We start from the raw sequence: 14,664 nt of genomic DNA, 5'->3' as shown, positions 1-14,664 counted from the left end.
GTTACGACACACAGGTAGGGATGGCAACGATATATCGATATTTTTGAAACATCGATATTCTGGCCCCGATATATCGATATATTGCCATCGACAAATTCTTCCCGATAGTATCGGAGACAACGATGTTTTTGGGTCCGATATATCGGATTCATAAAATGACAAAAAATTGTCATTTTATTTAAATTTTCTTGGGAATTTAAGTTCCAATCGCAAGCCCATATAACATTTTAAATGTATATTTTAAATATAGGCTAATTATAAAGTGGTTTATTTGTTATTTAAATTATCTCTCTTTTCTTTTCGTCTACAAACGTTTCAGTTGGCTGCCCTGCCCTGATGGATTGAGGGCCCTATTTCTAGTGTTGTACCTATGATTATGAGGCTGAGCAAAATTATTTTCCTCAACATATAAAACAGTTTCAAAAATGAACAATGATGGAACAGTTAATATTTCTAGGTTTCTAAAATGTTCAAAACAAGATTGCAGGTTATGTTTGCTTGAATTACCCCAGAGCACAATGGGGTATTTTATATGACTTTCAATTAAACTGTGATAAACAATTTTAGAGAGTTTGGCATTACCTAACCTAGCCACATTTCTAAGTACAAAAGTGTAAAACACCTTTGAGTAGTTTAAAAGTGTATAACTTAATTTTTTCATGATGTTTAATCTAAATTAAAGATAACATTTTTCGTGATTCTATGTACTTAAATAACACTTAATGTTCCCTGTGTCTGCACATTTGTAATTACAATAAGCAGTTTTCTTATAGAAAAGCGAAGAAAAATTTTCGATGTATCGTTATCCCGATATATCGGGAATATCGATATTTTGGGGGTCGATATATCGTAGACATCGATATATTGCTTCCGATATATCGGAAACCCGATATATCGACAAAACGAAAAATTTTGCCATCCCTACACACAGGATGATTCATGGCCTCTCACTGGAGGCTCCAATCACTGAAACTATCTTGACCTTGGAGTTGTTAGCCTTCATCCCCTGCCCTTCATACGAGTTGCATTTTCGTTTAATCTAGCGATCAGTTAATTAGCTATAAAAATTGTAACACACTACTCTATGATTTGCCGCACAGATAACAAATCAAATGTGCTTGTGCTTGATAACAAACTGGCAACATGCAATATTTTTGGGATGAATACCAAAAAAACTATTCTTAGGCACATCCTGTGGAGATAAGCGTGGGAGCGGAAATCCCCGAGATTCCTAGAAAGTGGTGGTTAAACGGAACTGCTCTAGAAGCAAGGTTGGTTAAAATTAAAAAAACTGTAATATTTTACAATCAAGGGCGGATAATCCGATTATCGGTTAATGCGATGTTGGTTAAGAGTGGTTGACTCTATTAGTGAATAGACATGCCTCATTTAACTATTAACAAAATAAATAAGTAATAAAAATTTATAATAGAATATATAGACCTACAATTGTTGCCTACTACTCTAGGGGGCGGTTTAGGAGCTCGGTATTAGCGCTAGTCCGCGACTAAATCCGGATATTTCCGGTATTTTAGGCTGCCGCCTCGAAAACGGGTTTGTAAGCTCGGGATTAGTAAGGCGCGCGCCTAACTTGTGCAGGGATAATCTCGCACCTAATTCATAATGTGTGTTGTAAAAAAGGTGTGGGAAGAATTTAAAATCTCATCATAAAATACTCAGCCATACAAATGTATGAAACTAGCTAAATTTAGTACATGACCTTTTCATTATATGACCAAAACAGTCATAAAACCACTCAGAGTTCATTTTCCTACTACTGGATATTGAAGATTTAAATAATAAAATAAGATACACTTGTTGCCTTGTTTACACAGGTAACACACAACAAGGTAACACATTTATTCTATTATTATTATTTATTTTATTATTTGTTATTATTTAAAGCTTCGATATCCGGTAGTAGGGAAATGAACTCTAGTCAATTTGCGAGCAAATAAAATATTCCTACAATCACAAATACAGTTAAAGTTAATGACCACTATCGAGAACATCAAATTTGACAAACTATGCCTGATGAACAAAGTTGTGCCTAACTCCGTTAAAGTGAACATTAACAATAACTCAAAATCAGCAAAAATTGCAAAATTAAAAGCAGAGACATTATGGATTACAGGAGAAATATATAATCACTTTATGGCAAAATAGACATGATTAATCAGGAACTATATAGAACACCTTCTTATCTAGCCAACATGTTAGGTCCTGAGAACACAATAGGTCTAATAGAAAATATTAATGACAAACTGAATAACATAATCGGCAAGAAAAAAACAATGTCAGAAGAACAAATTAACAAAGCTTATCGACAAATACAACACATTTAACACTAACAACAATACTGAATGCAAACATGAGTTTTTCCCAAAACTTTTAAACAAAACTGACATATTATTTGAAGACAAAGATACTAACCTTCTGAAGAAAGGACTTAAACTTTGTCTGCCACCTCCCCCTAACGTGAATTTATAGTTTTAGTAAATGTCAAATTAACCAGATACTGTACATAGTCCCCAAAATTAGACAAAATGCAAAACGTCATAAAAACCAAGACCATCTAATAGCTGAGCTCCCCTAAACGTGAAGAACCTAGTTAACGAAGGCATAAATACATTGAGTTTTAGTATGACAAATTAACCAGATACATAGTCCCCTAAATTAGACAAAATGTAAAATGTCATGAAAACCAAGACCATCTAATAGTTAAGAATATAAAAAAAATTTCGCCACATTAGATGCAACGTTTTTTTTAAATTTAAAGGTAGGGTTGTGACCACAATTTGTTTAAAAAAAACTTGATCCATATTGCTAGATAAAGATAAGTAACACCACCAGTCATTGTCATCGATGTATAATAACTCTACTGCAAGTTATTATAAAAAGTTTATTATAAAAACTTATTATAAAAAGTTATTAAAATATCTTGGAAGTTATTATACATCGATGGTCATTATCGACCTATTTTCACTTGGCTATGGTGGATGTATTTTTACCTACGACCGTTTTTTAAAGTAGCCATTTCAGTCCAGTTCTTAGAATTGAAAAGTTTCACTTTACAGCTGTTTACTTTCATATCCGCATAGTTTCATTTCATATCCGCATAGTTTTCTCATATCCACACAGGTAACGGACCAATGAGGTTCAAGTATTGAGAGAAAAGAATTAAAATTGTAATGCTTCGAACGTCAACTAATCAGCTGATCAGCTGATCAGTTGACTAATTTAATTGTTGATCCGACTTGTTCATGTTGATACTCGCGTATTCTTAATTAAGTTGGTGGAAGTCCAAAAATAAATGAAATATTTGCCGAATTGTACCTGATACAATATAATTTATGGTAAGAATGCTGCTAGCAATGTAATATTCAACGAAGTTTAACAAACACGTAATTACAGGAAATCAGCTGATTATACAATAAGTCGTTGCATCACATTCAGTGGCAATGACAATACACGAAAACATAACCTCTCTAAAAAGTTATCAGTAGTTATTGTTAGTAATTAAATCCAGATTGATAGTAATTAAAAAACGGTCGTAGGTAAAGTAGTGTACGCAACTCGCGTTAATAGTCTTTACGACACTCGTAGAAGTTTTTAAGGCACTCGCCAATGTGAATTTTTAGTCTGTGCTGGGCTTTTTAATAATACAATACATTTCCCAAATATCTTATTTATTGAAAACACTTTTTTAATGTTACAATTTACACAGCAAAAACAACTACTCAACCTCTCATTACCACGGCCATTTTACTTCTCCTTTTTCTATACAACTCAAAGACCTTCTTGATATAGCCTAAAAAAACTTCTTTTTTTTCCTAAACTCAAAGGCAACAAAAGAGTTGATAATACAAACAAAATATATATATAGGCTATATATATAATAATTTTAAATGAATAATGTTAAAATTATTTATCTCAACACCCCCTCTTAATTTTAACATTTATGTAACCAAACATTATAGGGCCTATACAAAATGTTCTTTACAAACTGGTTCAATATTAATGACCTATAAACAACAATATTGGGGATTTCATTGTGAAATCAAAAATATATATACATATCAGCCTAATAGGGCATATTTGTGCAGAATCAAAACAAATAGACATGATAACAAAGAAAAAAGTTAGGCCTTTTTATAGTTCTAGGCTACATTTCATTTTCCAATTTGTACAATTCTTTCTTTGAACAAATTAAACTTTACTTTGCATAAAGGTTTAGTTAAGAGATCTGCAATTTGCTTATCTGTAGGACAATACATAACATTAATCTCACCCGTTACAATTTTCTCATGAATGAAGTGGTACCGTACATCAATATGCTTGCTTCTTTTGTTCATTACACCGGTCTTCATCAACGAGATTGCACTCTGATTGTCCACATATAATTTCACTTGCAAAGGGCTGTTTGTTATTTCTTGAATTAATGATTTTAAATAAAGTAGTTCCTTACAGCAATCCGCAGCTGCTATATACTCCGCCTCGGTCGATGAGAGCGCTACGATGGGTTGTCGCCTCGAACACCAGGCAATAGGTCCTCCAGCATATAGAATCACATATCCACTTGTACTTCTTCTGGTATCTTCATCTCCGGCGTAGTCTGCGTCACAGTAGGCTTCTAATAAGTTCATGTCCGAGTCTTTGAGATAACTTATTCCTTGATTTGTAGTACCAACTAGATACTTCATTATCCTCTTCACACTTATGATGTCTTCTTCTACAGGGTTTTCCAAGTGTCTGCTACAAAAGTTTACTGGATAAGCAATATCTGGTCTTGATCTTGTAGAAAGATATAATAGGCTCCCAACCGCTTCTCTAAATGGAAAACTATTGACTAACTTCCCAGATCTTGATGTATTTATCTCACTTGGTGTTGCAACAAACTTGGAATTTTCCATGTTGAACTTCTGTAACAGATTTGTTGTGTACTTTTGTTGAGTTAATTGTATCTTATCTTCTGTTCTCTGAATTTCGATTCCCAAAAAACTGACTGGCTTCAGATCTTCTTTAACTTCAAATTCTCTTTTCAGTTCCTTCAATACTTTTTCCAGTTCCTCTTTATTTCTTCCAATTAAAATCCCATCATCCACATATAAAGCAAGGATAACAGATCCATCTTCATTTTTAAATATACACTTTTCATTCATTGTTGGTTCAAGTCCTTTCTGTTTCAATACCTGTGTAAACTTCCTGTTCCAAGTAGCTGGTGCTTGTTTCAAACCATACAAGGCTTTGTTCAATTTACAAACTTTATTAGGCTCTTCAAATCCTTCTGGTACTTCCATAAAAATTTCTTCTTGTATTTCACCATACAAAAATGCTGTTTTGATGTCAAATTTTAAAATATGATATTCCTTCAACACAGCAATTGCAAACATAATTCTAAGTGAATTACTACTTACTACTGGACTGAAAATTTCTTCATAGTTAAAATCACTTTTCTGCTCACATCCTCTTACAACCAAGCGAGCTTTAAAACGACCATCTTCTTTTTTAGAAAAAACCCATTTGTTTGTTAAAACTCTTTTTCCTTTAGCTTCTTCTTCATTTTTATAAGTCCAAGTGTTATTTTTCTCAAGTGATTTCTTCTCTTCTTCGATTGCTTTTAACCACTCCTTCTTCTCTGGACTACTTATAGCTTCTTTAAACGTCAACATTGCAAAATCTCGAAACTTACTGGGTATTCGCCTTTCTCTTCTAGGTCTTATTTCTTCTTCTGTTTCTTCGGTTTGATTTACTGGATTCATTTCATTTTCCTCTTCATGATTTTCTTCATAAAATTCTGCATTTGAACTATTACCATCGACTAAGTCATTTTCTAGACTAAAATCAATTTTTCCTCCAACATCTGATTTAGGCCTATTTCCTTTTTCGTCAAAAATGACATCTCTAGCTGTAATGATCCTCTGTTTGTCATAACTCCACATTCGATAACCATTTTCTGCATAGCCTATAAATTTCATGACTTCACTTCTCGGATCAAGTTTCTTGATTGGTCTCACAATTTTTACATGTCCCTCACATCCAAATTTCCGTAGTCGAGACACATTAGGTTTTTTCCCAAACCATTTTTCTGCTGGTGTTACGTCCACCGCTTCTATAGGACTTCTATTCAACAAATAAGCTGATGTTCTCACTGCTTCTCCCCAAAACTTCTTGTCAGTCTCTGTGTCATACAACAATGCTCTGGCCTTTTCAATCAGTGTTCGATTTAATCTCTCCGCCTTCCCATTGTGTTCTGGCGTATACGCTTCTGTATAGCTTAACTGAATCCCTCGATTTTTACACCAATCTTGCATTTCTTTGCTTTTATATTCTCCACCGTTGTCACATCTTAATTTTGAAACCCGAAGATTTTGCTGAGCTTCGGCTTCTAATACATATTCTTTTATAAACTTAAATGCTTCATGTTTGTTCGACAACAACTTGACCACTACAAAATGAGTATAGTCATCCATCAAGGTCAAAGCATATTTTTTTTCCATCCCATGTACTCGGATCAATGGGACCACATAAATCTGTGTGTATGATTTGGAGGGGTCTTTCTGCACGTTTTCTTTCTTCACTGAATGGGAAACGGGTTTGTTTCGATTTTAAACATACATCGCAATTTTTTTCAATTTCTTCACAATCTTTTTCTGTTAGTTCCATACCGTCAACTAAATTTTGCTTTACCATTTTCTTCATGTAGTTTACATTTAGGTGTCCCAAACGAGAATGCCAATCCAACGCATTAGGCCTATCCTTATACCCCGTTAACATAGTTTTACTTGATTGTTCAATTAGGCTACTCTCAGGTTCTAAATTAATTGTATACAGACCACTAGCCTGCTTCACACCTTCACTTACTGTCTTTCCATTTTTCGATATTACTACCCTGTCCTTGGTAAATGTCACTTCTCCTTCATTATCAGTGACCGCCTTTACAGAAAATAAGTTGGTGCTTAAATCAGGAACAAACAAAACTTTATTCAAATCAAACTCTCTCCCTTCAACTTTACCTTCTCCTATTGCTGTCATTGTTTCATTATTTTTAGCAACATGTACATCTGACTGCTTAAATTCTAGTGAAGAAAACAATGTTTTGTCATTTGTCATATGAGTTGTACATCCTGAGTCAACTACAAACTGAATTACATGTTTCGACTTATTAAAATCTGAGTAGGTTAAGAACGACAATTTACTTTTGTCATTTGAAAATTTATTAGTTGATCTAAAATAACAGTCTTTGTCCTCATGGTTTGTTTTCTTGCATATTTTACAAAATAATCTTCTACCAGTACTCTGATTCTTACTTTTGTTAGGACATGAGTTTGCAAAGTGTCCTACTTTCTCACAAATAAAGCATTTGCGATTACCTACATTAAGACTATTTACATTTCCAGTGTTTGATCGCTGATTGAAATTTAAGTTTGCTCCAGGTCGGTAACTTGACTTAGGTTGCTGGTAGCTACTAGGCCTACTGGTACTAGGCCTATCATTATTACCACCTCTATTTAACCTTGGAAATTTTTCTGTTCCAGTTTTAAAAGCCAATGACATATCATGACCACTATCAGTTTTAAACCGTGATTCTTCAGCTAATAACCTAGTTGTTAGGTTAGTTAGGGATTTTTCATCTTTTGAAGTGGAATCCCAAGCAGTTAAGAAATGCTTAAACTGCTCTGGTAATGATGAAAGGATCTTTGATATTAGCATATCATCATCAATATTTTGATTCAAGGATTTTAATTTAAAAGCCATGTTCTGTAGGTTAGACAAAAAATGGGTCATACTTTGGCCAACATCATATTTGTAATTAAAAAATTCTTGCAATAGAGAACATTTTTGTTGTTCGGTCTCTCTGTCAAACAAGCTACATAATTTACTGTACATTCCATGAGATGTTGTTTCATTTAAAATATGAACTAAATAGCGTTTGTCTACTGAGGTGACTATTATTTTCTGAGCTAGGGCATCTTTTCTTAACCATTCTTTTCTTTCCTTTTCGTCTGTAATTGTGTCATATTCATATTTACCTTCAACAATATCATAATTACCTTGGGCTTTGAATAGTACTGTTGTCTGAAATTTCCAATATTTGTACGACTCAGAGTCACTCAACTTTTCCACATTGTCGTAATTTCCACTTGCCATGTTTCTGATTTTACCGGTACGTTTTTACTTTTCTGCTTCTGCAGGCGTACCTGGGCCCATGACCTGTGAATTTTTAGTCTGTGCTGGGCTTTTTAATAATACAATACATTTCCCAAATATCTTATTTATTGAAAACACTTTTTTAATGTTACAATTTACACAGCAAAAACAACTACTCAACCTCTCATTACCACGGCCATTTTACTTCTCCTTTTTCTATACAACTCAAAGACCTTCTTGATATAGCCTAAAAAAAACTTTTTTTTTTTTCCTAAACTCAAAGGCAACAAAAGAGTTGATAATACAAACAAAATATATATATAGGCTATATATATAATAATTTTAAATGAATAATGTTAACATTATTTATCTCAACAGCCAAGGCTCGTGCCTTAAATTTTCTACTCGTGTCGTAAAGACTCACAAGCTACTATTTCGGCCTCCATCTTGGATCCGCCATTTTGAAATGTGATAAATTATTTTAAAAATGAAGGTGGTGTTGTGACCCATAATTTTGAATTATTTTATGCTGAACTCAATGCCGCAATCCATTTTTTGTTATCAAGCTTTCTTGATGAAAAATTATAATTATTTTATTTACAATGTCAATATTTCAAAAACTAAATATGAAAATGCAAAATAATTTTTCACATTTCAAAATGGTGGATCCAAGATGGCGGCCGAAAAATATACATCCGTCGTAGCCAAGTGAAAATAGGTCAACAATGACTGGTGGTGTTACTTATCTTTATCCAGCACTATTTTTTGATTAAATGGTCTTTGTTTGTAAATGCACAATGTTAAAATGGGCTAAAAATAAAGTTATAAAAAGTCCTCATAACTTTAGAATGGATCAAGATTTTTTTAAACAAATTGTGGCATTGTAATCAGCGTAAAATTTAATTTGAAATTATGGATCACAACCCTATCTTTACATTTGAAAACAAAACTTTGTATCCAATATGACGGATCCAAGATGGCGGCCAAAAATTTATACCAATAAGACAATAAGACAATAAGACATTTTATTGACCGTTAAGTAAATACAAAATACAATAGGTCTTGTCAATTTTAAAAATAGGCCTAATAAGTTAGCTACATAAAATAAGAAATTAAGAAATTATGGCGAGTCAGGTACTGTGTGGTATTGGCTTAAGGACTATTAAACAAACATGAATCATAAATAATTTAAAGACAAAACAATTATAAACATTTCAGAACAAAATAACAAAACAAGCCTAAACTATCACAATTTCTCGCTCAAAGTATTCATCCACCGAGTACATGGGATTTTCCTGTAGCCATTTGTAAAATTTAGTTAGAAACATTTTATCAGACTCTAAATTGACTAGGCAAGTTGGTAATTTATTGTATAATACCACAGCCAAATAATCATGATATTTTTGTGCCTTACCTAACCTACATCTAGTAATATCTATTTTGTCCCTAAATTATTATAAATTTACTAATCGAATTGATAGTTTCAATATATATTAGCTAGTCCAGTTAAGTTAAGAAACTGTACCCAATATTTCATATAAGAAATATATGGAAAGATATAATAAATATTTTAACTATACAAACAATTAATTACAAAACGAATTAAAATTAATTACAAATTAAATAAATTAATTGCAAGTTAGCAAGGCCTAAGTTTAACTAAATTGGTTCTATAAATTACTTAGCCTATCAATTGTATGATTTGCGATAAACGTAAATAACTGAATTGATTTGATTATTTTATTCCACTGATAGTTTTTTAGTATTTGGTGATCTTTTTGTACGGTAATAATCGGAATAACTGACTGAAAGTTAATAACATAACCTCAACTAACTTCAGTGAGTTGAGAGTTACTACAGTAGAAGAAAATATATCGCCATAAGGCAGACAACAGCTCCGGCTACAACGCTGTCTAAGTCAGAGGAGCAACCGCAACATGCAAGGTCAATTCCGCTCCACTCCACGACACGACCACCAGCAGTCAGCACTAGATGATGCAAAAAACGGTTGGAACTTCGAACTGGCAACATTGCATCTCTTCAACATGAAACCTGCATTTGAAGTGAATGTCGGGACATCCACACACTTCATTAGTTCCACAAATCACCACTGCCGCGCCACCGTACGTGTGAGATGTAGGGCCCGACTAAGATAGACATCACTGACTCCGGGGGCGTACATTGACTGTCGGGACATTTAAAAACAAAATTTTCTAAGTGTTTCTGGGACCTGATTACAACGTTTCAGGCATTCTTTGCTTGTCGGGACGTGTGTGAGTCCCGACAACCGTGTGTTAGCCCGACTGTCTGGCCGTATGCAGGCGTGTGTCCCGACAATGATATGCAAACGTACGCACACACACACACCCACACGCACTCACACACACACACACACACACATTATATATGCTTCGGGTTGTTACCCAAATGTCTTTAATAACCATGTAATAAAAGAATATCGATTAATAAATATTGGATTTACCGTGGCCTTGGACTTCATTCGTATTCGAAACCTGTCCAGAAGCCAAGCTCTGAAGAATCTGCAACAATACATGCCCATTTATCAAACCTTCAATTTTTGTGAACCCTGAGCAGCTGTGTAGGTGAATTATGTAAAAACATGTGACTCTATTATTTCCAAAATGGCCGAACATTTTGAAATTACAAAACTATGTATTTTATGGGGTTTTAACACGGTGTAACTCCTAAATGAGTAGCTTTAGAGAAAAAATGTTTGGATTAAAAACGTTTTTAAATGGCATTTACTTTCTAAATAAATCATAAAATATAGGGTTTTCTATAAGAATATCTATGTTGGCGGCCATATTGCAAAAATGGCTTTATAATTGTGACGGCCTGGCATATTTGCCTCATTTTGTTGTAATTTGTTAACTTTGAGCATAAAGCTGATTGGCCTTACTCCCTAAACCTGGCCCGTTGGCTATCACCGAATATTTGCTAGGTTGATGTGTCAACTGTACTTAGCAATATTGAATTTTATTTAACTTCGCATAAGTCTCCAAGTGAACCTTAAAACTCATACTCCAATTCCTTTCATTACTTTGTAACCCTACAATAATCCTAACCAGACGTCGTGGCTTGGCCGGATGTGCTAACTTTGCATGTACGTGTGTCGCGATAAGCAATGTTACACTTCTAGACTCAGTTCCTCGCTTCAATTAGTTTTATTAATGACCATTGTAATCGTTTGGCTGCAGCACCTGTCAAGCAACTGTCCACGCGTTGAATTATGGGCTGAGCGCTCAGCGTGCGCTGATTGGCTGACGATGGTCATGTGACCACGCTGAGGCTCTCGCTCGGACGATGCTGAAGCAATTAGATCGCGCCGGAATGTAGCGGACGACGGTATAGTCCGCCGCGCGCGGTCTCGCGCCCTTTCTTTTATCCTTACTCTTTTCTTTTAAGCCCGTGTACGTTTTTGAATTCATTATTGTAACTCGTTTATTCTGTCAGTCGTGGTTTGCTTTGTAAATTGTAATGAGTTATTTTTAATCGATGAAATTGTTAAAGATTAATTTTTTTTAAGTAATAAAGTGTTAGCTGATCCCTATTCGCTTGTTTTAATATTCGTTCTTCCTGCTCCCAACCGCTAAGAAGACTACAAGAGAGGCTGCTGTGACATAATGACTAAATTACTTTTTCAACTTTACCAAAGTCTTTTAAATAAAAACCCAAGGCAGTTTACAATTTAATTTTTTTTTGATATCTCTCATAACTTTCGAATAAACAGCTGGCACACTTATATCAATCACCCTGTATTTTTTAATACCTTGTAACCCCAAAATCTTACAGCAAAATAACAACCAGCTTTTTCTGCTGGTGATATGGGTTCTCTCAAAGGCGTCTCTTGCCCTACTATATCGTCAATTCGAAAATGACGTGTTTTACATTTAGGTGCATAATAAATGCACATAATTACACAGTTGGTCGAATAAAGTATAGTACAAAAACATCTTTCCTTCGAAAAATATACAGAATAGGATGAACGTGCACTGGTCTCTTCATTCTTCTTATATTCTTCAGCATCAGAGCAACTGACAACATGTACTCACTGATTGATGGCGTCTTTACAACTAGAAAACTAAACTCCGCCGAACAGACGTATTAGAACGGTCGCTGGCTACGTTAATAGCGACCGTGTCAACCACTGGTGACGTGGCTAGTGACCGTATTAGTCGCTGGCGACGCGGCTAGTGACCGTATTAGTCGCTGGCGACGTGGCGTTCGTGTCAGTCAATGGCGACGTGGCTAGAGGCCGTATTAGTCGCTGGTGACGTGGCTAGCGATCGTATTAGTTGCTGGCGAAATGGTTAGCGACCGTATTAGTCGTTGGCTACGTGGCTTGCGATCGTGCAAGTCAATGGCGACGTGACTAGAGACCGTATTAGTAGCTGGTGACGTGGCTAGTGACCGTATTAGTCGCTGGCGACGTGGCTAGAAACCGTATTAGTAGCTGGTGACGTGGCTAGTGACCGTATTAGTCGCTGGCGACGTAGCTATTGACCCTATTAGTCGCTGGCGACGTGGCTTGCGATCGTGTCAGTCAATGGCGACGTGGCTAGAGACCATATTAGTCCCTGGCGACGTGGCTTGCGATCGTGTCAGTCAATGGTGACGTGGCTAGCGACCGTATTAGTCGCTGGCGACGTGGCTTGCGATCGTGTCAGTCAATGGCGACGTGGCTAGAGACAGTGTCAATCACTGGCGACATGGCAAGTGACCGTATTAGTCGCTGGCGACGTGGCTTGCGATCGTGCCAGTCTATGGCGACGTGGCTAGAGACCGTGTCAGTCGCTGGTGACGTGGCTAGCGACCGTGTCAGTCAATGGCAACGTGGCTAGAGACCGTATTAGTCGCTGGTGACGTGGCAACCGACCGTGTCAATCACAGGCGACATGGCTAGTGACCGTATTAGTCGCCGGCGACGTGGCTAGAGACCGTATTAGTCGCTGGTGACGTGGCTAGAGACCGTATTAGTCGCTGGTGACGTGGCTAGAGACCGTATTAGTCGCTGGTGACGTGGCTAGAGACCGTATTAGTCGCTGGTGACGTGGCTAGAGACCGTATTAGTCGCTGGTGACGTGACTAGCGACCGTGTCAATCACAGGCGACATGGCTAGCGACCGTATTAGTCGCCGGCGACGTGGCTTTTTATAAATATTTTTTCTCAATCTCACTCTTTGAGTGTAACTAACTCATGTTTATTTTAATCAGATTTACTTGAGTTCTAGTAATAAGTGCAGATTGCCAATACTTGTTTAAAAAAAATTAATTAATAATCATTGTAAGACAGCTGTAATGGTATTTTAACTAAATTAATAAAAAAAAAAAAAACAGTTATCCAACGTGAATATTCATTGTTAAGTTATAGAATTAATCTAACCAAAGAAAGTGGCCTTACACAAGTTTATACAATTAATTTATTACAAGTTTTTAAATTGAGTAGAAAAAGTTTAATATCGATGCATAACAAAACAGTGATCTTCACTCATAAAGTGTACTATATTTATATTGCTTCATTATTGTTTAGCGTTAAACATACTCATGAGAAATTCTTGCATTTATATTTATGAAATGGAATATATATATAAATAGGTTACATACCTTATTAATATATATGCATGGAATATATATGCATATTCAACTTGTAATACATACTATGTGTACAATCATAAAATTTACAAAAATCATTAACTAAAATATGTACATTTTAACAGTTTTTTTACAAAATAAATAGTAAAAGTAAAAAAAGTAGATCATGAAATTTGGAAAGTTCTCATAAAACCATGTTGTGTGTTTTATGCTAATACCGAATCAAACACTAAATGTACCCTACAAAGTTTTTATTCACCTCTTTGACAGAAACATTATCCCAGAGCAACGATTGAAAGAATGTAATTAATCTTGTAAATTGTTTCATTTCCTCTTAAAAAATTTAGACTACTCACAGGGATTAGTAATAGAAAGTAAAATATATTACAGAAAAATATACCAATGTAAAAAAATTATATGCAATACTACACAAAACTCATACATTACTTTTTGTTAGAACTTAGAAGCGTAGGAATACTTTAAAACCTCGATTATCCAGGATAAGCTGAATTAATTAAATCCATAGTTAACAGTGAAAAAATATTGCTTTCTTTAGAAAATAGAATAGGTTTCAATTTAGTTAAATATTCTTTACATTTTTACCCAAATACAGTTTGTCTCTTATCAAATTTTATGTACCTAATAAAATTTTATCAAAAAAAGAACAGTTAAAAACTAAAAAAAAACATTAAAATACTTTGCAACAGCAAAAAATATAGGTATTAAATTTTATTTTATATTTTCCTAGATCCAATCAGCATAGAATCAGTATGAATTAAAAACATGAAAGTTTCCTAGATTATTGGTACTTTCTAACACTGAAATTTTACAAGAAATAATAACCCAAATAGTAAAATTTATGTAAGATTTTACTTGGTGAAAATGAGTTTCAGCTGTCAT

The 14,664-nt window shown here is 34.8% G+C and overlaps 2 protein-coding genes across 5 annotated transcripts in view; one reads left to right on the top strand and one right to left on the bottom strand.

Moving 5' to 3' along the window:
• LOC128994606 (inactive dipeptidyl peptidase 10-like) overlaps nucleotides 1–14,664 on the top strand; it is a 221,978-nt gene that overhangs the window by 117,277 nt on the left and 90,037 nt on the right. The gene's annotated exons all lie outside the window — the stretch shown is intronic.
• The window catches only part of LOC128994607 (uncharacterized), a 28,527-nt gene that overhangs the window by 13,659 nt on the left and 204 nt on the right, over nucleotides 1–14,664 (bottom strand). For both annotated transcript variants that reach the window (XM_054419271.1, XM_054419272.1), the window contains exon 2: nucleotides 10,634–10,691. In XM_054419271.1, the coding sequence (XP_054275246.1) occupies nucleotides 10,634–10,691 (58 nt within the window). The remainder of the gene's footprint in view (nucleotides 1–10,633; nucleotides 10,692–14,664) is intronic.

Source organism: Macrosteles quadrilineatus, unplaced genomic scaffold (genome assembly GCF_028750875.1).
Source record: "Macrosteles quadrilineatus isolate MER2022 unplaced genomic scaffold, UCM_ALF_1.0 Scaffold_5__1_contigs__length_97177068, whole genome shotgun sequence".
In the NCBI taxonomy this organism is placed as follows: domain Eukaryota; kingdom Metazoa; phylum Arthropoda; class Insecta; order Hemiptera; family Cicadellidae; genus Macrosteles; species Macrosteles quadrilineatus.
This window is presented reverse-complemented; position numbering and strand designations above follow the sequence as displayed.